The sequence below is a fragment of the Crocuta crocuta genome, unplaced genomic scaffold, assembly GCF_008692635.1.
Source record: "Crocuta crocuta isolate KB4526 unplaced genomic scaffold, BGI_CrCroc_1.0 scaffold561, whole genome shotgun sequence".
In the NCBI taxonomy this organism is placed as follows: domain Eukaryota; kingdom Metazoa; phylum Chordata; class Mammalia; order Carnivora; family Hyaenidae; genus Crocuta; species Crocuta crocuta.
In genome coordinates this window covers 263,352-286,334 of record NW_027530529.1, presented here as the reverse complement: position 1 = coordinate 286,334, position 22,983 = coordinate 263,352, and the positions used below count along the sequence as shown (strand labels likewise).

Sequence of the window (22,983 nt, the reverse complement as noted above, 5' to 3'; positions counted from 1 at the left end):
CAGAGGGGGCAATAAGGAAAGGCTCTTGGGTGTCTTGAAGGCAGTAGATGTTTTCCAACCAGTCCAAAGCATCTCAGAATTTTAACGGCTGATAGGGCTGTACTAATGCATTCTGCCTGAATATCAGCTCACCACCACCTACAACACCACCGTCACCGTCACCAACCTAGCACTACCCCGGGCCACCAACCCACCATCGCCAACACCGTCATCGTCATCGTCACCACTGCCCTCACCACCACCTCCACCAGCCACCCTCTTCATTTACATCCTCTCCATCTTTATTCCTCCATCATAATCACCAACAGGATCATAGGTGCCATGAGAACCATCACCACCATCATCAAAAAATAAAATAACATGACACGAGTGTCTCCACATCACTCCTGTCCCTAAAAGGAGACTAAGAGAATACACATTTATAAACTCTGGTCTAAATGAGCGGATCTCTTACTCCTTCAGAACAGAGTTTTCTAGACTAAGTCAGAACAATACAGCAAGTTTTAAAGCACATACTCTGCACCATGCATGAGCACCGCAGAGTCACACCATCCTTCAAAGCCCTTGTTCCTGTAGGTGGTGCTATTCTAGAAGAAGCCTCCATCAGGCTAAGCTCCACATAAGCTAATGGTGGGCACAGACAGTAACATTCGTTCCAAATTTGGAAAACAGAGGGCTGTGAGCCAACCAAACTCAGCTAGAGTTTGCAAGTTCTGAAAAACTTCAGGCAGAAGATTCGCGGTCACTCACCTTCTCACACCTGTACTCCCCAAACTTGACCCCTCGCACCACCTGCTGGTAGATGAGGTTGGTGGCCACGTTGTCCTCTGAGGGATTGTGCCAGGGCGTGAAGACTTCTTTGCGGAAGAAGAGCCTCCAGGGGGCATTGCGTTCCTGGGCACCCTGCTCCTTGGCGTACTGCTCACATTGGGAGATGGCATCCATGACATGGTCACTGCCGCTGCCCAGGGAGGACACCTGTGGGCGCAGGGACAGAAAGCTGAGCAGGCAGGAAAGGACTTGCAAAGAGCCATCAGCCCTGCCCACCGTTGTCGTTCAAATGGAAACCCGAGGCTCAGAGAGGGGCAGGGACACATCCGGGTCACCCAGGAAGCAGACCAGAATGGGACCCCGGGGTCCCAGCCATGGGCTCTGAGTCAGCACAGCTACGCAGGCGTTCCCAATTCCTAGTGTAAGCCTCATGTGAAACTCTGATGGGCAAACGGTCACTGAAGACACAGGAGGTTCTGTAGGGGAGAAAAATTCAGGCAAACGCGGTTCTGCCCCTGGACCTGCCAGGATGCGGGGGAGGTGGAGGGCGCGTCTGCTGCATGTGATGTGGCTGAGTGTGGAGGTGCAATCACCCACCCCCAGGCCCAGCTCAGCAGAGAAGGCTCCGGGCCCAGATGTGCCCAGTGAGGCACACGCTCCAGGTGACCACTAACAGGTGAAAGGAAGCTACCATGGCAACCTGAAAAAAAAATGTCTGTTCCCATTTGCAAATGAGAAAACAGAATTTCACAGAGCTAAGTGGCTGCGTGCGCACCTCTGGTCTGTCCCTGCCATGCTTCTGCCCTGACGCCAGGGGAGGGTGGACTGGGCCCAGGTATGTTACGACAGAAGTCAGCTCTGGGTTTCCGTGTCCACTGTACTGCCCGATTTTTAGGTGCCCTCCACAGCCCTACTGAGTTGGGCAGAGTCACCACGAGCTGAGAGGAAACCGCACTCTGAAAGGTAAGTAACTGCAGGAGGCCGCCTGAGCCAATTTGCGGCAGCAATGGGACGGTGCCCGGGTGGTGCCAGGAAGGGGCGCTGTGGGGCGGCCGTACCTTATCAAACAGAGCAATGTAGAGGGAGAACCCAAAGCGGTCCTTGAGCGAGATCTTGTCAGCCAGTGCATTGCAGAGCTCCTTGGCCGTGGTGGCCGAGTCGGTCAGCAGGGTCTTGGTGGTCCCATCCATGAAGGTCACAGGCAACATGATGGGCTTCTTGGACTTGGTGGCCTGAAAAGGACCAAAAAGGGTTTGTGGGCATCTTTTCACTTCCAATCGGTCCACGCCCTCTGGGTTCCTGGCTCCCTGCTCCCTAGGGGATCAGAGCTGCCCCTGAGCCTCAGACCCCAGCATCCCACCAGGACATCGCCTGTGCCTGGTCACAGGTGCCCAGACCCTGCAGAGTTCCCCACCCCGAAGGAACCTTTACAGGCCCTGAGCCCGGGCATGGGGCCTGGGAGGCTGGGCACCGCCACCAACCAGGGGCTTCTGCCCTCACGTCATGAAACCGTCACAAGACCCTGTGAACTGAGGATCATTATTCCTTGATTACAGATGAAGCTACTAAGACACGGAGGGAACCCCCTGCCCAAGTTGCTTTGGCCATAAAACCGCAGATGGGAGTCAGTCATCCACTGGGTGCTTTCCTGTTCTAAAAGGCCTGGGATTCCCAAACTTGACGGTGGGCGCTTGAAGAACCAGACTCCTAAAGTGGGGAATGTTTCTGGGGCACTGGAGTGCACTGGGGACACACAAACACGCATGCACACGCTCACACACACACTCGTGTGCCTGGGTAGGGCCAGGGGCCACACCTGCAGCTCCAGCCAGCTGGGCGGCTGTGTCCGGGTCCCATTCACAAAGGTCCTCCGGAGCCGCTCCTCGCAGTACGGAGCGTAGCCAGGCGGTCCCCCGTGGATGAAGTTCCGCAGGTACTGTAGACAGAGGACCAGCTGAGGGACCTCCTCCCCGGCCTCACCAAGTCTCCCACTTCCCACCTGCAACCCACACTCAGGACCTGCTCAAGGCCCGGCCACCCACACGCCTCCGGGGCTAAGCCCCTCTGCCCATGGGATCAAGTCCACGTATCTCAGGCTGGCAGCGAGGCCGCCATATCCTAACCCTGTCCAGTCTCAGCCGTGCCCCCTGACTCCCCCCACTCGCCGTACCCCTCTTCACCTAGTCTAACTGCTCCTCTTTTTCCAGAGCCCACCTCCCTGACTCCCCCCACCGGGCCAGCGCCTTCTTCCTCACAGCGCTGACCAGCTGTAGGCCTGAGGGGACAGGACACAGCCCAGGCGAGGCCTCATTGCCGAGCCACGCTGAGCTCTTCCCCCTTGCTCTCTCCTCCAACGCCCTTCTCCCCGCCGGAGGCCCACGCCTCCCTACGCCCCCCTGCGCCTCCCTACCTTAACGAACTTCTCCGAGGGAGCAAAGCAGCCCACGCAGAGAGATACGAGGATCCAGCCCCGGGCGTAGCTGCTCTTGGAGGGGTTGTGAGTGAGCTGCTTGCTGATCTGGCAGTAGATCTCATCCCTAGGCAGGGCAGCAGGAAGGGATGAGCCCAGCCCCTCGGGCCACAGGCGCGACAGCTGATCTCATCCTCTCCTGCTTGCCCAAGACCACCCAGGAGGAGGCTGCATGGGGGCGACTGGGGAAGGCTGAGCCCACGGCTCTGCAGAGCCAACGAAGAGGGCCTTGCTTTGGAGGCAGGCTCATCAGGCACGAAGCACGCTCCGACTCTAACCCAGATCCACAGCCAGGGCCCCATGACCCCGAGAACAGTGCACATCCCGTCACTTTGATGAAAAGCCCAGGCTCCCTCCCTGCCTTGTCCCTCACCAGCTGGGGGGCCTGGCCAGGGGAGTCCCCTCTCTGAGCCCTTCCCACAGTCATGGCAGCAGGTACAATTTCTACTGATGGCAACCAGAAGGACAGAAGCAGCCAACACACCTGGGGAGTTTCTCTGGGAGATGGAATGGGCGGGGGCTTTGACTTAACCCTTGATACATTTCTGTAATGTTTGAATACAGTGGTTAAGGGGCCATGTATTACTTTTGTAACCAGATCAAAGCTATGAAGGTAGGTTTTTTGTTTTCATTTTAAAGGAAAATGATAATACCTTCTTTACAAGATTTCTGTAAAGAAAAATGAGCCAAAGCTTATAAAGCACCTAGCACCTAACCCTCAATAAATGCTAGCGGCCTGGCTGTTCAGGGCCAAGGACAGGACCGTGATGACAAAGTGACCACCAGGAGGCGCTGCTGCTCTTCCCTCTCAGAAGGGCAGGCCTGGGCAGGAAGGATGAATAATTCAATTAAGTGGTGCCTGGATCTTTAGAGGCCAGTGTCGCTTCAAAGTTAACTCTGAGGTTGCTAACTTTTTTTTTTAATGTTTTATTTATTTTTAGGAGAGAGAGAGAGAGAGAGACAGCATGAGCAGGGGAGGGTCAGAGAGAGAGGGAGTCACAGACTGAAACAGGCTCCAGGCTCTGAACTGGCAGTCAGCACAGAGCCCAACGCGGGGCTCGAACCCATGAACCGTGAGATCATGACCCAAGCAAAGTCGGACGCTTAACCGACTAAGCCACCCAGGCGCCCCTGAGGTTGCTAACTTTTTATCGTGACAAATAAGGTAATTTAAAACACTCCATAACATGCACGATCTGCCCTCTGTATCACAATCATTTCATAAAACAAACATTAATATTCAAAAAGTAGAAACTAGGGTAAAAATCTCAGAACAAACAATAGTCCTTTATATGAATCAGATTTAGCTGTAGAAACCTCCTTATTTTTCCCATCTCATCTCAGACCAGTACAGGCTCTCTCACCTGGAGCTGGGAGCCAAGACCAAGAGAAGGCAGGGATTGGCCACGGCCCTCAGAGACTCTACACCCAGCCTTCTGACTCTTGGCTCAGGGCTCCTGGTGCCCTGTTCTCTAGGACTGACAACTTTAGGCCTAATGGTGAGATAACTGGGAGGCAGATTCTTGCCCTTTCAACACGCCTTGGACGGCTACCCTTTCCTCCTGGAGACAGGTGGCCCTGGGTCCCTGACTCTCTCTGGTGAAGTCGCACCTGGTCTCCAGCAGCAATGAAAGGATGCCTGTCTGGAAGGCAGGAGGTCTTGGAGGCCAGTGATCCCTAGAAAGTCTCTTCCTCTGTCCGGGCCTCGGTTTTCCCACTGGTAAAATGGGTTCAACGCCCCACCTACCCCCATCCTGCTGCCCTCCCGGCCAGTACGCACGAGTTCGTGGGGTCAGGTCTCCTAACCGGCCATCTTGAGCAGATAGTCCTCAGAAAAGTCCCGTCTTCCCTCCATGACCAAGCTGACTTGATTCCTTTATTGCTCCTGGTTACTCATGGATCATCCCACCTCCTCCCCAACACCCCAGGGGCTGGAACAAAGACTTTTCCTGGGCCTGGGGGGGCGGGGGGAGAAGGCACTCCTGGGATTCCCAGGCATGCTAACCACAGTAACCCTGCACACAGGCCTGGGTCAGGTGCACCAAAGGTGAGCTGAGAGGAATAGGCTTAAAGCAGCAGACGCATCAGATAATGAGAACAGCAGGTACCATTTACCGAGTGCTGCTATGTGGGTCCCGTCTCACACGCTCTCCGGAGTTTGACCTGCCCATCAGCCTATTAGGTAAGTACAATTATAATTCCCTCTTTACAGATGAAGAAACTGAGGCTCATGAGATGAAATAATTCTATCAAGGTCACATGACTAGCTAGCAGCAGAACTACCCTGGGGCCTGTTTGGCTTAATCTGTTGCCAAGGTGACAAAGCCACAACTCAGCCACCTTAAAAGCCTTTTAGGGCCTCAGCACTCTGGGGAGCACGGGATGCCTCCCCCCGCCACCTGCTCCTCAGGCACTGACCGGAGCGCTGGCCGCAGGATGCCATTGCCAATGATGAAGTGCAGCTTCTCCAGGTTGGAAGTGGGCCGGTCCTCCAGCATGCTGTTGCCCTGCACAGTGGACTCCCCGTCATGCAGCCTCTTGGTCACCTGGGCCAGAGGGAGGGGACGAGTCTTGACCCAGGCAGGGTCAAGTGAGGGGCCCCACCTCGTGTCTGAGTCTGCTCACTCCCGTGGAGAACAGGTGCCCAGAACGGCCACAAGAGCTGGCTCCCTGCCACCGTGAGAGCCCTAGCCCTGTCCTACCCCCGCCCTGTGCTGAGCTGACTGGTCCAGATGGCTGGACAGCACCAGTCTGGTGCCCCCTACTGGGGACAAGGCTCCTCTGCAGCCTCCTTGACACCACCCTCCACCCCCCCTACCCCAGGGAAGCCCTTTCAGCCAGGACAGGGACCTGCTCTTCTGACTCCTGGTGGGACCCCAGTCTCTCCGGGGTGGGCCACAGCTCCACACACAACCCTGACAGCCAGCTGCGTTCCAGCCGCCCAGTTCTCTGTGAACAGCCCCAAGCCTGGGTTCTTGTAGACATGTTTCTCCTCTCTGGTTCCACACAGCCCACTGTGCCGACCTGCACCTGCCCAGAGCCCCCCCGAGCAAGAGCGGGGAGTGGCAGGAGCATGCCCCTGCCGGCGGGGGGATGCAGGAGGTCCTCACATCTATGGGAGCACCCACAGCTGTCATCTCAAGCCATCCTCCCAGGAGCACACCAGCGGGCATTTCCCCCTCTGGGCCCTCCAGATACCCAGCGGCAGAGCCAGGATTCAAATCTGGGGCTATGTGGCTGCGGGACTGGATTTGAGCCTCAGGTGGGGAAGAGGACCGTGGCAGTGGCAGAGCAGGCTATGGAAGCCCTGAGGAGGAGCCTGACTCTACTGTCAGAGGGGCCTGGGCAGGCTTCCTGGAGGAGGTGACTCCCCGGCAGAAAAGAGGAAGGAGGAATTTTAGGCGGAGGGACTGATGTGTGCAAATGTAGGGACATGCAGGAGCCAGTCCCCCTGTGCTGTAAATGCCTGGGTTAGTGCCCGCTGCCTCCCAGCCTGCACATTCCTGGAGCACAGGGTGGCTCAGCTCAGCAAAGGTGAGGCAACTAAATGAGAATCCAAACAAAGTAGTGCTGTTAATGTCCATGGGCACCCTTAGCACAGAGAAGGTCACAGCATCTGACAGGTCCTCGGATCAAATGCAACGGGTCCCCGCCCTGGCAGGAAATGTCCTCCCCCTCACCATTTGCCTCTCTGGACCTTGCCAGCTCTCTAGTCTCCTCTTCTGGGAAGCCCTCCCTGATCCAGCCCCAGCCTGTGCTCCGCGCCCTCTACTTACACACTCCCATCTGCCCACTCACCCCCGACACAGTCCAGCCCAAGCCCCTGGGAACAGGCCACATCTGCTCCTGTTCCCACTCCCCGTGGCCCCCGAGCTCAGTCCTGTCCCCTCCTGGGCCTCCCAAGGCAGCCCAGGGTCTGCTCTAACCTCCTCTGTCAGTTTGGACTTCTTCTTCAGGGTCAAGTGCACCAGCTTGTGCCTCATGCTGCTCTTCTTCTGCCCCTCGGGGAGCTGGGTCTGCAGGACAAACAGGGGTCAGAGGCAAGCACCTGGGCCCAAAGTAACGACAAGAGCAGCAGACCACGGGGCTGTGGCTGGAGGGCTGTGCGCCTCCACACTGGGGTTTACGAGGTACACCCCACGCTGCCCCCTCTCGCCCCCACCAGCCAGCTGATGGCTGGGGAAACGGAGACCCAGAACCGTGTGGGCGCCTGCCCAGAGCCTCCCAGTGAGTCAGTACTGGAGCCGCCTCTGACCGCAAGGCCTCTGGTTCTGCCGCATGGCCTCATTCAATCGCGATCCGTACCTTCCAGTTTACAAAACGTTCACACGTTTGTTCCCACAAGGGGACAGAGGATAGTGGGGTCAGGGAAGTGAGGTGGGAGCAAATTTTAAGGTGCTCCTCCTGCGGAGGCCCCTGAGGCTGGGGATGTGGGCAGCCCTCCCTGTTGGCCTAGGAGGGACATGGACGAACTCGGGGTGGGGGTGGGGGGGCTGGGCCTCACCTCCCCCTCGCCCTGCAGCTCCCTCCTGTATGTCTTCTTGCCCAGGGTCTCGTAAATCTTGGTCATCACAGGTATCTTCTCACTGCCATCGCTCATGGCCGTGTGGTACTTGGGCTCAGGGAGGTCCCCCATGAAGCGCAGGACGGTGATCCAGACCGCCAGGGCCGCCTGGGGCAGAGCGTGCCAGGGGGCACAGGCTAGGGCACTGCTGAACCATCTAGACAGCCAGGGGGTCTGGGGAAGGGGCTGGAGAGGGCCACGGGAGGGCTGCGTACGGGGCTCAGGGTACCCGCNGCCCCGCCCCCAGGGACCCCCCGGGGCCCGGCCCCCCCCCCCGCATGGCCCCCACCCTCACCAGCTGGTCACCCTCGTCATCGTGGTACAGCAGCGGCTGCCTGAGCGGCCGCCGGGTATAAGTGTGCGTGGTCGTGCCCTGGAAGTAGGTGGCAGCGAACTTGGCGAATTTGTACTCCGAGAGGTCCTCCTCGTCCTCATCCGGCAAGGGCAGCGCTGCATCCAGGTCCTCCTCCACCATCTCCCTGCGCCCGCGCTCCAGGTCCTGAGGAGGCCACAGAGGTTCCCTGCCGTGGAGCAGCCTCGGGCCGGCCCTCCGGCCCCCCGCCTGTCCCTGGGGGCCAGCTCTTCCTCCACAAGGGTGGGACAGTGTCATCATTTGGAGGCCCATGGTAGGTCCTCAGGAATGAATGAATATGAGTGACAGTTACTGGCCCCGGCTACACGGGCAGCTGCCGACCCGACAGGGTCAGGGGTGCAGGGGCCGCACGTCTCACTGCTGCTTTCTGTGCCCAAGGGACAAGTGGACTTTAAGGCAAAGAGGCAGAAAAGGAGGCAGGGCTATCACACTGGGGCCTGTTCCCAGCCTGGTACCTCGAAGCCACTAGGCGCTTGGCCCTCCTGGCCTGGCAGGCCGCCTGAAGTCCCCAAGAAGCCAAACATCTTGTCCACCATGTCCGAGTGGTTGATGGGCTCATGGCGGGCTCTCTCCATCTGCTCCAGGAGCTCCTTCTTGCGCCGAGCCTCCTCCTTCTCCTTCAGCTCCCGCTCGGCGTCCTCACGGGCCAGCTGGGCCAGGCGCTCCTGGCAGTGTGAGATGACGCGGAGGAGACAGCGTCAGGGAGCACGCCCCCAGAGAGCCCCCCAAGCTGCCAGGCCTTAGTCCCGGCCTCCACTGCGCCCTCTGACTGAGGAAGGACTGAGCCTCCGGCCTCTCCGGCCTCAGCCCTGCCCCGTCCCGCCCTCAGAATCCAGTGCAGACAGATGCCCAGCATGGGGCTACAGAGAAGCCTCGAGAGAAGCCCAGAATAATGCTATCTGCCCTGCAGGGCTTAACTGGGAATCACCTTTTCTGTGAACCCTGCTCATGCCTCCCCAACCCAGAAACCCCACAGCTCCTGGGTTGAGGCCCTAGGCCAGCGCTGTCCAATAGAAATATAACGCGAGCCTGAATGTAGTAATTTTGTTCAAAATAGTAAAAAGAAACAGATGAAGTCTCTTTTAATAATATATTTTAGGGGCACCTGGGTGGCTCAGTCGGTTGAGCATCCAACTCCTGATTTCAGCTCTGGTCATGCTTCCAGGGTTGTGGGATCAAGCGCCACGTTGGGCTCCACGCTGAGTGTGGAGGCTGCTAAGGATTCTCTCTCTCCCCCTCTGCCCCTCTCCCCCACTCGTGAGTGCTCTCTTGCTCTCTCTCTTGCAAATAAAAAAATATGTATTTTTTATTTAACCCAAAAGTTGCAAAATATGTCAAGACTTAATTAATATCTTTAAAATAGTACTGAGATATTTCCTATTCCTTCTACTTCACTGTCTTCAAAACCTAGTGTATTTCACACGTAAAGGCCTCTGCCATGTCAGGCACTCAGCCCACAAGCGGCTGAGGCTCCCATACTGGGAGCTCTCACCTCCGCTCGGGCTTTTTAGCCAGGTGTCACCACCCAGCTAGAAAAGGCGATGGGCATGGACCCTCTTACTTGGGAGCCACGGCCCCTCATCCCCACGCCGGGCACAGGACCAAGTGCCCAGTGCATGGATGAAGGCTGGCTGCGTGGACCCACGGTGAATCGCCTGGGCTGTTGAACCAGTGAATGGACGTCTGCGGTGCCGGGCCACTCAGCTCACCTGATGCTTGCGTTCAGCCTCCTCCTTGGCCTTCTTGGCGCTCATCTCCTTCCGGAGCTTCTCCTCCTCTGCCAGCCGCATTTTCTCAGCCTCCAGACGCCGCAGGTACTGAGGGAAGGGGCAGCCAGGTGGGCACCCTCACCGTGCCTCCTGCCAGCTCTGGCCCTCGCCACCCTCACTGCATTCTGGGGCTGGGGGCGACTCTGCCCAATGACTTGGCAGATGGGGACACTGAGGCATCTGAGAACCCCCCCAGGTCACACAGCAGGTTGGGGACACTGGTGATTCCCAAAGCCAAGCCAGGTTCACCACCACAGTGACTGGGCCCCGGGCCCTGCTGTTGGCTGGGAGGATGGAAACGAGGGGTCGATCCCAGCTTCATGCCTTCCCCAGAGGCGGCTTGGTCCCAGGGCCCCTCTGTAGGCGGCAATGTGGGGGCGACCCGCCCACTGGGGGTGGAGCGGCACCCCTCAGGGCACACGAGCCCCCCCCTCACCTCTGTCCTGAGGCGCCGGTGCAGCCTGCGGGCGATCATGCCCCGGGCGTAGGCCTGAACGGTGAGCACAGCCCAGAGGCGGTGGCGGAAGGCCTTGCGCACCAGGTAGGCGCGGCAGCGGGCCTGGAACCCGATGATGCGCCCGCGGGCCAGGCGGTACTGCTGGTGCAGCTTCCGGGAGCGCTGCAGGGCCTGCAGCCGCAGGAAGCCCAGCCGCATCTGCAGGGACACCGACCGGACCCGCTCAGAGCCTGCCGCCCGACCCCGGGCTCACCCCGGCCAAGGGACAGTCCCCGCGCTGGGCTCCGCTCTGAGTGGCTGCCCCAAAGCTCTGCCTTCTCTGGGACTGGGGCTCCCCAGAGTTCAACTCGGTTTCCTCGCAGATGGACATTTTCTGGGGAGAGGACTTGGCTTCCCGAGGGTGCCCCCCACACACAACGAACCCCCATCCTCAGACCAGGAGCTGGTCTCCTTCCTGTCTCTGCCACCCCAGCCCCAAGTACTGACTGCACCCCGATGCTCTGCAGAGAACCACATGACAAGCCTGCCCCTAGCCTCCTCCACACTCTCTAATGGCCCGGGTGCTCACGGCCCATCAAACATTCCAGAAGAGTAACAAACTTGCTGACTAGATGGGCACAGCCTCAAGAAGCAGACTTGAACTTTGGGCAGGGGGCCGGGCAGGGGCCAGCCAGGCCCTGGGCAGAGGTACATCTGCTGCTATGGCAACGGCACCGGGGCCAGGTTCAAAGGCCTCCGGGAGGCAAAGAGCACCCCCTGGGGAGGCTCACCAGCTCATAGTTCCTCCGGCAATTGTGGCCACGCCAGTGCCTCTGGATCAGTGTGGCAGCGTTCTTCAGCTTCAGGAAGTTAGATCTACAGCAGCAGCATGACACAGAAGGATGTCAGGGCAGGGAAATAGTGCCCAGAGGCCGCCAGGGTACTGGAGGCGTTTGGCATCAGGAGAGTAGGGCTGAGCCCAGCTCTGTGTCTCCCAGCCACATGACCTTGGGCAAAGGCATAGACCTTCTCTACGCCTAAGCTTCCTTGTCTGTAAAATGGGTACAAAGACACCTGCTCCTCCTGCCTCATAGGTTTGTCACATACACCTCTTAAGGTAGCCAAATAAATGAATAACGAATAAGTAAATGAAATAATATAAAGATTAAAAGCTTAGATCACTGTGAATATTATTTATTACTAACTTCTCCAATTTAGAGATGAGGAATGTGAGACTTAGTGAGGTTGGGACTAGAGCCCATGTCTTCTGATGGACCCTGAGCGAGCACACTGCTGTCCCCTGCACACAGGAGGCAGCTTCTACAGGACGACAGTCACCGTTGACCTGATGGAGGACAAAGAGACCACCCCTCACACAGCAGGTGTCTGCTGAAGGTAGAAGGAAGTAAGGGAGTGAAGGATGGACACATCAGGGCGTGACACAGCCGGCAAGCCGGCATCTGGATGTGCATAAGTGAGGGAGGGGATGGACAGATGGACAGACAAAACTGACAGAAGGGCAGATAAACTGCTGGATGGATGGACAGATGGTAGATGGAGGGAGAGAGGGAGGGGGGAACCGGAAGAACTGCTCAAGCGGCACATTGTGGGTTTCTGCGGAGCCACAGTCACACTTCAGAGTCAGCCCTGCCCGTGTGTGATGTGTCACAGCTGTACACATGTCCCTCGCATGGAAAATGGGACGCACTCTGTCATTTACAAAACCTCACATTTCCTCTTCGGGAAATTTCACCAGGCACCCGAGATGCAGGATGGACTATCCATGCGTGTGCCTCATGTGAACACGTGTGCGTGCTTGTACGGAGGAGAGTGGGCCGTGTTACCGGGCGTATGTGGCACAGGTAGGTCGGTGTGAGTCACATGTCTGTGCGTTCATCGGTGTTAGCATGACCGTGTGTGCCTGTTCCCGTGTGCGTGTGTTCACTCCCAGTGTTCATTTAGGGGCACGGAGGCAAGCCATGCGCACGCACGTCTCTGAGTGAGCTGAGGTGGGGGGGCTGGGCCCGCCGCATACCTGTCTTTGAACCCGCGGATGACCTTCTGGAGGAGGATGACTCTGTCGGTGATGGCCTTGTCCCGCTCCACCTCCAGCAGCATGTCATGGTGGTCCTGGAGGGCAGAGCCCCTGAGCGGCGCCCCCACCCTCCTCCTAGTCCGGGGCTGAGGCTGCCCCGCACAGGCCCTCCCTTCCTTCCCTCAGAGCCCAGGCTCCCTGCCCTGCTCTGGGCCCCTGGGAGCGCCTCCCATAGCACACGGACAGACTCAGTGTGTGGCTGTTTCCTAGAGGCCAGGGTGAACACACGTGGAGGAGGAGGAGCTTAATCTGACTGGAGGGGTCAGAGAGCCCACCATTCGCACACTGGCTCCATTCCTATGGCCATGTCTCCCCTCGTCCCCACTCCTCTAAATGATTGTTTGCTTATTTTGAGACAGAGAGAGAGAGAGAGATGGGGTAGAGTAGCTGAGAGAGAGGAGAGAGAACCCTAAGCAGGCCCCACACTCAGCATGGAGCCCAACACAGGGCTCCATCTCATGACCGTGAGACCGGAGCCAAAATCAAGAGTCAGACGCTTAGCCGACTGAGCCACCCAGGCGCCACCCCCCATACCCACTCTTCTAAATGTCTCTGTCCCATGGGCCCCTGACCTGGGCTGGACCACTGCCATTTCCCTCCTGGCCCCTGTCACTCCTGCTCTGGCCCTCCCTTAGGGAGGAAACCCTCTTAAAACACAAATCTGAGGGTGACCTTAAAATGACACCACGGTTCCCGGGGTCGAGCCTGGTCTCCGGCCTGGTGCTCAGGCTCCCCATAATGCAGGCCCTGCTGACTTCTCTAGGCCACTCTCCTCCCCCCTCTCAGGCCCCCAACCTTCCCTCCGGTTAGATAAAACCTCATACATCCGATACAGATGAATGAGCCACCACAGTGCTGAGGGCCAGGACGAGGCTGCAGTGGCCAGGCGGCCATACCGCGTCTCGTGGGGGAGTCCTGCCCATCAGATAATTCCAGACCACATCCCGGCGCCCAGGGTCTAGCCGGCTGTCTGAACGGACAAACCCAGAAGTAGGTGTCTGGGCTCTTGAAATGACGGCGCGTTTCTAAAGAGCCCAGGGAGGTGAGAATGGGGACAAGGATGGTCCTTGGGGAAATGGCCCCCTCCGGACCCCATCGTGCTGCCTGCCTCTCCTCCCTCCTCCACACAGTCTTGCCCTGCTCTCCCCTCCAGGTCAGCATACCACCAGGGCAACTCGCTTCTCCTCTCTGGCCATGGTGGTCCCGCCTCCTAGAGCTGCTGTGAGGACTACCCAAGATCATGGATACAAATGGATAAAAACTCCCAGCTGAGGCCTGGCCCAAAGGACAAGCCTTCCAGACGGCAGTAGTAATCTGCACCGGCAGGGAAGGGTCAGGTCGGCATGTGTTTCTGACAAGGAAATAAAGGCTCTGGAGAGGAAGGCACTGGCCCACGGCCCCTCGGCCAGGGAGGAATTGTCAGGCCCCAGATCCCCTCCAGCCGGGGCTGCCGCCTCCCCCTTCCCTCCCGCGGCTCTCCCCAGCTGCCTGGGCCCACCCTCCCAGCAGAGGAAGCGGCCCTGCCCATCGCCCAGGACAGCCAGAACTCTGGTACAGCGGAAATGGAAATGCGGAAGAAGGCCGCCTGGGAGCTCACGCTGTCCCTGCTGCAGCTGCCGGGCCATGGCCAATTCCCAGCAAGCTCTACTCCAGGGTCAAGATGCCCCGCAGCCCAGCCATGCCCCTCCCGACGGCCCCATCCTGAAGTCCAGCCCCACGGAGCTCAGGGAGGGTGGGACCAGACCCCTTAGAGAGGACAGAGGGAGGGGGTGGCATGTGGCCTATCACAGCCGGGATGAGCCCTGCCCGGCAGGAAATCACAGGAGGGGCCTGAAGATACACTCAAGATCCGCACCCCCCAAACACATCCAATTTTACAGATGGGAAAATGAGGCTCAGAAAGGGCCAGTGACCTGCCCAAAGTCCCAGGGCAGGCAGCCAACCACGAGGTCCTAACTGAACCGAGGCCTCCCTGGTGAGCCATCTCTGACCTCACCCCCCAGATCACAGATGGTCTTTAACCCATTTCCCCTCGCCCACGAGGAGGCCTAATCCCACGTCGCTATCACAGACTGCAGAGCAGGAAGACCACAAGGCCCAGCACGGACCCACCTGATGCCACAGCTACTTTCCAGAGGCCCCTAGCAGCCTGTCCCCACCGTGATGGGGAATCCACAAGGCAGCCAGAGACAGAGCCTGTGCTCACCTTCAGGAAGATCTTGGTTTTGCCAATCTGCCAGTCGTCGTGGGTACCCAGCACAGCCTCGGCCATGCGTTGGCACGTCCCCCGAAGGTCGTCCTGGGGGTGCACAGGGAATGGGCAGCCCCACCAGTGAGTGGCAAGGGCACCTGAGTGCCTCTCCGAAGACCAGGAGGCAGGGAGCTCTGCCCCAGCCTCCAGCTCTGTCCCAGACTTGCTGTGTGACCCTGGCCGGGTCCTGCCTTCTCTGAGCCTCACTTTTCTCCCCAGCTGGGCAGGATGACTGCAAAACCCTCTCCTGTGTCTACCATCCAGGGCATATGTGGCAGCCCCGGTCTCGTCCACTAGACCACGTGTGTGAAGTCCATGCCAGTTGAGCCCTTGGAAGTCCTCTATTGGCTGGTCCCTGATCTTCCCAACCACACCTGAGGTGTCCAAGCTGATGTCATGCCCAGCACACCATCCCAATGAGAAAACCAGGGTCCCCGCCCAGCCCAGAGCTGGGACGCTGCCTCCCACCTTCTCTGTCCCCCAGCCCCGTACCTGCTTGTAGGCCGGCTTCACTCCGGGCAGCAGCACACGGTACCGCTCTACAAACTCCACAAAGCTGTAGCGGATGGGGTAGCCGGCCCGGCGGATTCGGATGGTCTCCATCATCCCTGAGTACCGCAGCTGGCGCACACACAGGTGCCGGTCGAACAGCTGCCGGGCACGGAGCCAAGGGCGTCGGCGCTGGAGCCTCCGGCCAGGAGCTCAGCCCCGCTCTGCCTTTTCCCAGCCACACACCAGATGAGAAGCATAGGCAGACCGACCGACCCCAGATCTGCAGCTAGAACTTACTTAGCAGCACAAAATGAGACCCTCGCATGGGACAAGCCTCAAACTCTGGGGGCACAGAGGAGAAACAACACCCTTTGGGATATCTTGAGGGGACTTCCTGGAGGAGGCGGTCTTTGCTCTAACCCCATCAGGAGAAAAGGCACTGGAGGAGGCAGGGTGAACATGTGCAAAGGTATGGAAGCCTAAAAGTGCAGGGCGTGCTAGGGGACTTCATGGAGATGGAGGAAACTAATCCGTGCCAAGATTATGGTGGTGCAGGTACGGGGTGCCTTGCACGGCCCCAGCAGGCACCCTTCATATTATAGGCATAGTAGGTCTGCAGCCATTCAGATGACTTTCTAGCTGCTGGCGGTGCCTTAATGAAGAGACATTCTTTTCTCATTGGCACTAAATCATCTTGTGAGGGCAGCCAGTTGTAGAGAGCCTGAGAGGGCCTTGGCGGCGAGGCTAGGGAGGCAGCAGGGAGTGACCAGGTCAGGGCTACATTTGACACCCACTGGGTCAGGATGAGGACTGGAGACCAATGAGATGAGGCAGGATAGAAGGTCCTGCTGCTAAGGTTCAGGTAACAGATGCTGAGGTCTGGGCCCAGAGAAGGTTCTAGAAGCATCTCAGAACAGGAGAGTGGGTACCCAACTGCCTTGGGAGGGCCCTGGCCTCATTCCCCCAGACCTCCTGCCCTGGAGAAGAGTGGGAGCTCGCTGGAGCCCTTGGGGACCCTCAGGTCCCTGCAGACCCAGTCCTGAGACCCGTAGGGTATGGGCCAGCCCACTCTGGGAAATGTTTTCAGGCAGAGGCAGGGCCAGCACACAGCTGGCCGGCTTCCGCCACCTGTTTCCTCTCCCTCCAGGCACTTTCCCTGGCCCAGCCCTGCCCTCGCTCCTTCCGTCCTTCCCTCCCCAGACCCCTGAGGCCCCAGCTTCCCCCTGGGCCTCTAAGAACTTTGTGGTAAACAACACCTCCCAGAGCTGTGGAAGGAGAGGCCTGAGCGAGGGGTGGCCCAGGCTCCCAGCTCTGCAGCCTCAAGCTCCTTAGTCTCCCTGAGCCCGCAGTCACACATCCCAGATTAGGGGCCGTAACGGTCCCTCCTTCGGGTCCTTCTTCCACAGGCTGTTGGGAAGGTTGAATGGGGCCATGGAGAGGATCCGGTGCCCTGGGCACACAGAAAGGGCCCGATAAATGTTATTCAGCAGAGTCAAAACTGAGAACCTTCCTAACCAGTCAGAGGAATCTGGGAAGGCTTCAAAGAGGAAGTGGTGGCTGCGTGGACCAAAGGAGAAGGGGCTTTCAAAGTCAGGGCCACAGAAAGAACCAAGGCTGATTCCTAGGGGCCAGGCAGTCTGCGTGCATATTGCATGAAATGTCCTAGGAGATAAACCCAGCTTAAAGGCGGTACAGGATTTGAACCCACGTCAAGCTCGCTGCAGAGCCCAGGCTCTTCCTGGGGGACGCGCTGCCTCCAGTAAATCGGAACTGTTCTATAAACCCTTCAGGTGCCCTGCCATTCCCCAAAGAAGACAGAGTCTCAGCCCAGCCCTCGGCCTGCCCCCTTTGCCCGGCCCCTCCACCTGCCCCAGCATGGTCCCTGGCTGCCCCAACCTGGGGACCGGTCCCTTACCATGGGCTTCTTGAACTCATTGGGCTTGATACAGCGCACGAAGAAGGGCTGGCAGGCACCCAGTGTGCGCATCAGCAGCTCCAGGGACCGCTTGAACTGGCTGCTGAGTGTGGGCGAGCGCTTCCTGGTCTCGGCGCCCTGGGGGGGGGGGGGACGGACCACAGTGATGGGAGGGGCTGACCTGTGCCCCCTAGGCCCTCCAGGAAGGGAAGCAGGAGGGGAGGTCAGCAGGCAGGGCCTGAGGGAGAGCCGCCCTGGCCAACAGGAGCCCACTTTGGGGTTTTCTGGCTGGTGCTGGACCTTAGAGGCACCCCTTGGGGCGCCGCCTGGGACCTGGGCCTGAAGGAACGCTGCCCAGGGAGTGGGGAGCCCTGGGTTCCCACAGGAGTTGCTGGATGACTCTGGGCAAAGCCCAGCCCCTCTCAGACTCCATTCTGCCTTGCAGGGAATAAATGAGTAGCCAGACTCGATCACCTCAAGACACTGAGGTCCTCTCTCAAAATGGGTCAGACAGACCACCTCCTAGTGGTGTGGTCTTGCCCAGGTCACTAAACAGCACTGAGCCTGTCTCCCACACGGGCACAGCGCCGCCTCACTAGCTGACGGGGCTGTGACAGTGTGGGCACAGAGTAGGTCTCAGTAAACAGCAGCCTGGGATCCGAGGTGTGTGTTGGGCGCTGCCCTCTCCCCTGTGGGATTAGCTGGTCAGAGCAGGCCCAGATAAGCCTCCTAAGAAGGCACACGACTGGCCTCCCCAAGGCGGCCCTGAGGCCCAAGGGCTCTGAGCTCCAGCAGCTGCTCTGCTCTCCGGGTGAGCTGGCCACCGGCCCCTGCCCTGTCGGGGTTCCCCTCAAAAATACTGTGAGATAAGGCGGGGGTGCTGGGGGAGGGCCTGGTCAGCAAACAGGAAGTAGAACATCTCGGGCCAACACTAAGAAACACCTAGAAATCAGACTCAATGCCAAAATATTTTGCTGTTACTATTTTCCTGCCCCTTCATTTGCACGAGAATCTATTGGTGAGCTTGATGATTAACGTAAGATCTAATATTTTCAAGGAGACCTAATTTTATCTGATCTTAGTACCAACAACCAGGGGAAGANATCTATCACATATGAAACTCAGACCATATGCCCCAGACGGAAACGGAGCTTGCTGAGAAACCACAAACACTTGCTATTCTGAAATTTGCCACGTTTCCGTTTTCATTTCACTTGGAACATATTCTAGGAATTTTCCAGGTGGCACTGGGGAGTCTCTGTGTTGAGGCAGGGAGANGCCGGTTTTCCCCAGCCTGCATTAGAGCCCCTGCCCTGAGCACACACACAGCACACACACAGACACACACACGGACACAGCACACCTGCATGCATCCACACACGCACCCACACAGCACAAACCTCTCTGGTTTCTATGACCACCCTGGAACTACTTCTGTCTGTCTGCCTGGCTGGGCTACGAGCCTGGTGAGCACAGGCAGATGACCCTTGCTTTTGGCAGGAGCCGGGGAGGCTGCCATGAGTAACAGTCAGCAATGCTTTGCTCCACTGGCTCCCAGAAACGTCTACTTTCCAACTGCTCAGGCCAAACATCTAAGCGCTTCTCCAACTCCTCTTCTCTCCTATCTACTGCGTCAAAAATCTTATTGGCTCCACCTCCAGAACAGATCCAGAACCTGACCCCTTCCTTCCACTTCCTCCGTCGTCAGTGGTCCGGGCCACCAGCATGCTTGTCTCAGATCATCGCAACGAACTCCAAGCGGTCTCCCTGCTTCTGTCCCCCACACTCCACACCCCCCTCCAACTCCAGTATCCACACAGCAGCCTGGGGAGGCTGTTAAGACACAAACCCACTCCTATCCACCCAACACACTCAAAGTCCTGCAATGGCTCCCGATTCCCCCTGAGGCCCCACAGTGTCCTGCAGGATCTGATCCCAGTTACCTCTGGTCTCTCTGCCCCCTCCTTTCTAGCCACCCCAGCCTCCTTGCTCTCCCACAATGCACCGGGCAGCCTCAGGGCTTTGCACCTGCCGTTCCTTCTCCCTGCAATTGATCCCCTACTCAAAACTGCAAAGCCCTACTACTGGCGTTTCTCCTTCCTACATTGTTCTCCATTTTACGTCTCTCCATCTGATAACTACGTACTATGCCTGTTTATCTGCTTATTAGCCCTTTACCCCTCTGCCAGAATGTAAGCTCCAGGAGGACAGAGATTTTACTTCTGTTTTGTCCACTACTCTGTCCCAGGACGCAGGACGTTGTCTGGCACAGAACAAGTACTCAGTTCACGTTTGTGTCCGAAGGAAGGAGCTGAGTGTAGACTCTACTCTCACTTCCTGGCTTCCGGAGTTTCCAATTCGGTTATATCACACTGAGGGGAATGGTGGTCCCTTATGATATTTCTGGCTTTCTGAGATAGTCCGCAGAAATTTGGAAACGGGGGAACGGTGGGAGTGGAGAGTCCACAGCTCAGTGTTAAATGGCTTCACAGAGGGGATCTGAGGGCAGATGCCTGAGCGTGACGTGAGCAAGGCTGGGGAGATGCAGGCAGGAGAAGCCACCTGCATGAAGAGTGAACAAGCATCCTGTGGACTCAGGGCCTGGGGCCATGTGACTAGACATGAAGCAGGGTACACGCCAGGAAGAATCGCAATCCTCCTGGCTCAGCCAGTCCCTGCATCAGTGATGGCTGGGTGGGGGAGGAGGGACTGCTCAGGGCCACTTGGGGAGGCAGACACAGGAACCAAAGGATGGAAATTTGGGGGCTGGAGGTAGGCACAGGATGCGCATTTGGATCACCGGAAGGAGGTGGTATGGGCTTCCACCCTGAGAAAAGTACTGTCATTGATAAACTGTGACTCAATATTTCACCCCTCAGCAAACTGATTTCTGTGTTCCTCTTACAGAGCTATCACGTCTCTGGCAACGACAAAACATGTTTTCTTTTCGAGGGGCCACACTCACAGAGACAGCATTGTGCGGTGACAAAGGCAGGGGCTTGAAAAGCTTCCCGCTAGCCCTTGCTTGTGAGCGACTTTGGACAAGTTCCCACACCTCCCTGAGACAGCCCTGGCTCAAATTCCTGGGGGTCATAAGCTGTGTGAGCTTGAATAAACACCTTGGCCTCTCTGGGCCCCAGCTTCTCCACCTGTAACGTGGGGACATTAGCAGCTGCCTGCCAGGGCCACGGTGGGGGTGGATGAGGCGGGGAAGATAAGTGGGTAGCTCCCAGCCTGGCCCAGAAAAGAGTATAGAATCAAGATCAAATTTGTCGCTGTTGTGTTCTAACTCTGTGGTCCCAAGCTCCCTCAAGAGTGAGCCATTGCCGGAGACCCCTGGGTCTTTCGCTTGGACCTCCCCACGGTTCCCTCAACAAGTGGGTTCTAGTCCCCAGGCCCAGGGGTGGAAGCCTCAGGACAGGAAAGTTCGTGGAGAGGTGCCCAGAGGACTCCAGGTGCTTTGGAAAGAGAGGAGCGGAGGTAGGAGACGAGATTCCGTGGTCTTGCAGGGCTGCCTACGACCAGGAGGAAAGGCTGGGCTGGCAGGGGTGGGGTGGGGGCCAGCGGAGGGGAGGAAGGAGTGGGAAGGGCCACACCTGTCCCACCAGCGCCGCCACCTTGTGACATGTAGACCTCGCGATGGGGACAGCCAGGTGCAGAAGCTTCTGGTGCCTAGGGGCCCCACTCTGGTGGAGGCCCCACACTCGCCCTGTCAGCAGCTGGGCCACAGTGTTGGCTGCGAGGGTGGGGTCCCAGGGCCAACCCACGGGCAGAGGGAAGAGGCCACTGTCCAGCCACGCCCCTGCTCCTGATGTGCCAAACACCCTTCTCCGCTGCTGTGGCGGTTGGGAGCTGTTCTGGAACTCTCTGAGGCACCGGGCAGCAGGGGCAGCCGAACATGCAGGAAGGAAGAGAGACTCAGCACGAAGACCAAGTGTGGGAGGTGCTAGGCAGAGGGGGAACCGAGGGTTGAGACGTGGGAAAAGAGGGGCAAAGGGATGGAAAAGCCATGCAGTTGCTAATGGGTACCCAGCACCTTAGGAGCCACAACCCAAAGCTGTGGTCAGGACACCCCAGGGATTCTGTTCCAGGGCCTGAGGAGGTCCGGGGGTGACGACTTCTAGTCCCAGCTCCCCAAGGTACTGTGACTCAGGGTGAGTCACCCCCAGCTCTGAGCTTCAGGCCCCTATCAGTCCCCCATCTGGATAATGCAGAAAATATCACTGCCCCTCTTGCCCCGCAGGGTTACTGAGGGATCTGACCAAGTCACGGACACAGGAGCACGACCTGGGCGAGACCTGGATTCAGGTCCCGGCTCTGCCTCTGCTTCGCGCACGCGGCCTGCTGGGCAAGCCTGGCCTCTTTTTCTAGGAGTCCGTTTCCTCCTTTCATAAACTGAGATGTCCACAGTTCACACAACTCAAAGAGCAGAAAAGCAAAACCACTCCACAAACCACTCCACAGGAAAAAACACACACACACTCAAAAAAAAAAAAAAAAGAAGAAGAAGAAGAAGAAAAAGAAGAAGAAGAAGCCGGCCCTTTCCCCAAGCCTCAGTGCCACGGGGGCGGAGGACACAGCCCAGCCCCAGGGGCCGCTGAGGCCTTTCCCGCCATCCAGTGGCCCCGAACACGGGTCTTTTACCTTCAGAGAAGCTGCCGACTGGCGCAGAGTGCCCGATGAATAACCACAGAGAAACTATAACAGCAACCACAGAGCAAGGCGAGAGGGGGCAGGGGGCAAGGAGAACGCGGTGGGTCAGCACACAGAGCAAAACCCAGCAACGAGAAAGGAGGCCCCTCGAGGCAGAGGTCTGGGCCCCTGGGGCCGGGGCCGTGCAGGCGCCTGCACAGGCACCGAGGGGGCAGAGGCCCTGCCCTCCCTGTGAGACCCTCTGTGTGCCCTTCAGGAAGCCATGGGACAGGAAGAAAACATGAAATAAAAAGGCATACGATCCTGCAGGAAACAGCACTCTAGGGACAAAGGAAATGCGGAGGGTGGAAAATTCTGCACCCCTGCAAGGGGTCCCCGCGCCGGGGCTCACACACCCTTGGTCTTTGTTCCTCTGAATACCCGCACCCATCCGTGTCCTGGAGGCTAGGAGTGCTCCCCCCTCCCAGGCTCCCTGTGAACTGCCGGGCGTCCAGTTTGGGGCACCTCCACGGCAAACCGTGTCCTGATCAGGCTCTGTCTGCTCTGAGACCTGTCACCCTTCCCCAGGCCTCGTGCCCTCCCCCGAGCTGGGACAGCAGGAGCACCAGACAGGAGGACAGAGGAGGCCCCCGGGTGTCTCCCGGAGCCACGGCGGAGCCCTGTCCCCTCTCTGCAGCCACAGGTACGCAGGGGAAACTGGCACAAGGGCGGCCGAGGCTCGGGCCTAGCTTCCCGGGGCCCTTCCTGCCCAACAGAGGCCCCGCCCCGACGTTACCATGGCGACATCGGCCTGGAAGATCTGCTTGATGAACTTGTTTCTGGAGGAGTGGACCAGCTGGATGATGTCTCCGTGCAGGGTGTCCCGGTTCTTCTCCAGGAAGCCTGGGCAGGGGCGACAAGCAGTCATGCCTCGAGCGCCCTGGCAGCCTCCGCCTGTCTGACAAGGCTCAGCCCCTCCCCAAACCCACGTTGTCTGGGCCAGGAAGACCCTCAAACGCCACTTATTCAACCACATCCGTTTCCAGTGGGCAACACCAAAGCCTGGAGTGGGCAGGGGCCCCTGCCCAACATCACAGCAAGCCAGGAGCGGAGTTAAGGCTTGAACCAAGGACTCCCGGCATCAGCCCAGGGAGGCTCCTCTATACCATACAGACCCCCAAGAGAGCGTCTAGTCCCAGGACTGAGTCCTTAGGA

The 22,983-nt window shown here is 58.4% G+C and overlaps 1 protein-coding gene across 2 annotated transcripts in view; it reads right to left on the bottom strand.

Annotated features, from left to right (window-relative positions):
• The window catches only part of MYO7A (myosin VIIA), a 65,972-nt gene that overhangs the window by 19,130 nt on the left and 23,859 nt on the right, over nucleotides 1–22,983 (bottom strand). For both annotated transcript variants that reach the window (XM_077767528.1, XM_077767529.1), the window contains exons 13-29: nucleotides 22,565–22,671; nucleotides 17,137–17,274; nucleotides 15,222–15,380; nucleotides 14,685–14,777; nucleotides 12,419–12,513; nucleotides 11,175–11,259; nucleotides 10,384–10,602; nucleotides 9,888–9,995; nucleotides 8,634–8,843; nucleotides 8,101–8,304; nucleotides 7,746–7,913; nucleotides 7,168–7,257; nucleotides 5,660–5,787; nucleotides 3,182–3,308; nucleotides 2,588–2,707; nucleotides 1,830–2,003; nucleotides 751–978 (exon numbers count right to left, since the gene is read on the bottom strand). In XM_077767528.1, coding sequence (XP_077623654.1) covers nucleotides 751–978; nucleotides 1,830–2,003; nucleotides 2,588–2,707; nucleotides 3,182–3,308; nucleotides 5,660–5,787; nucleotides 7,168–7,257; nucleotides 7,746–7,913; nucleotides 8,101–8,304; nucleotides 8,634–8,843; nucleotides 9,888–9,995; nucleotides 10,384–10,602; nucleotides 11,175–11,259; nucleotides 12,419–12,513; nucleotides 14,685–14,777; nucleotides 15,222–15,380; nucleotides 17,137–17,274; nucleotides 22,565–22,671 — 2,453 coding nt within the window. The remainder of the gene's footprint in view (nucleotides 1–750; nucleotides 979–1,829; nucleotides 2,004–2,587; nucleotides 2,708–3,181; nucleotides 3,309–5,659; nucleotides 5,788–7,167; nucleotides 7,258–7,745; nucleotides 7,914–8,100; nucleotides 8,305–8,633; nucleotides 8,844–9,887; nucleotides 9,996–10,383; nucleotides 10,603–11,174; nucleotides 11,260–12,418; nucleotides 12,514–14,684; nucleotides 14,778–15,221; nucleotides 15,381–17,136; nucleotides 17,275–22,564; nucleotides 22,672–22,983) is intronic.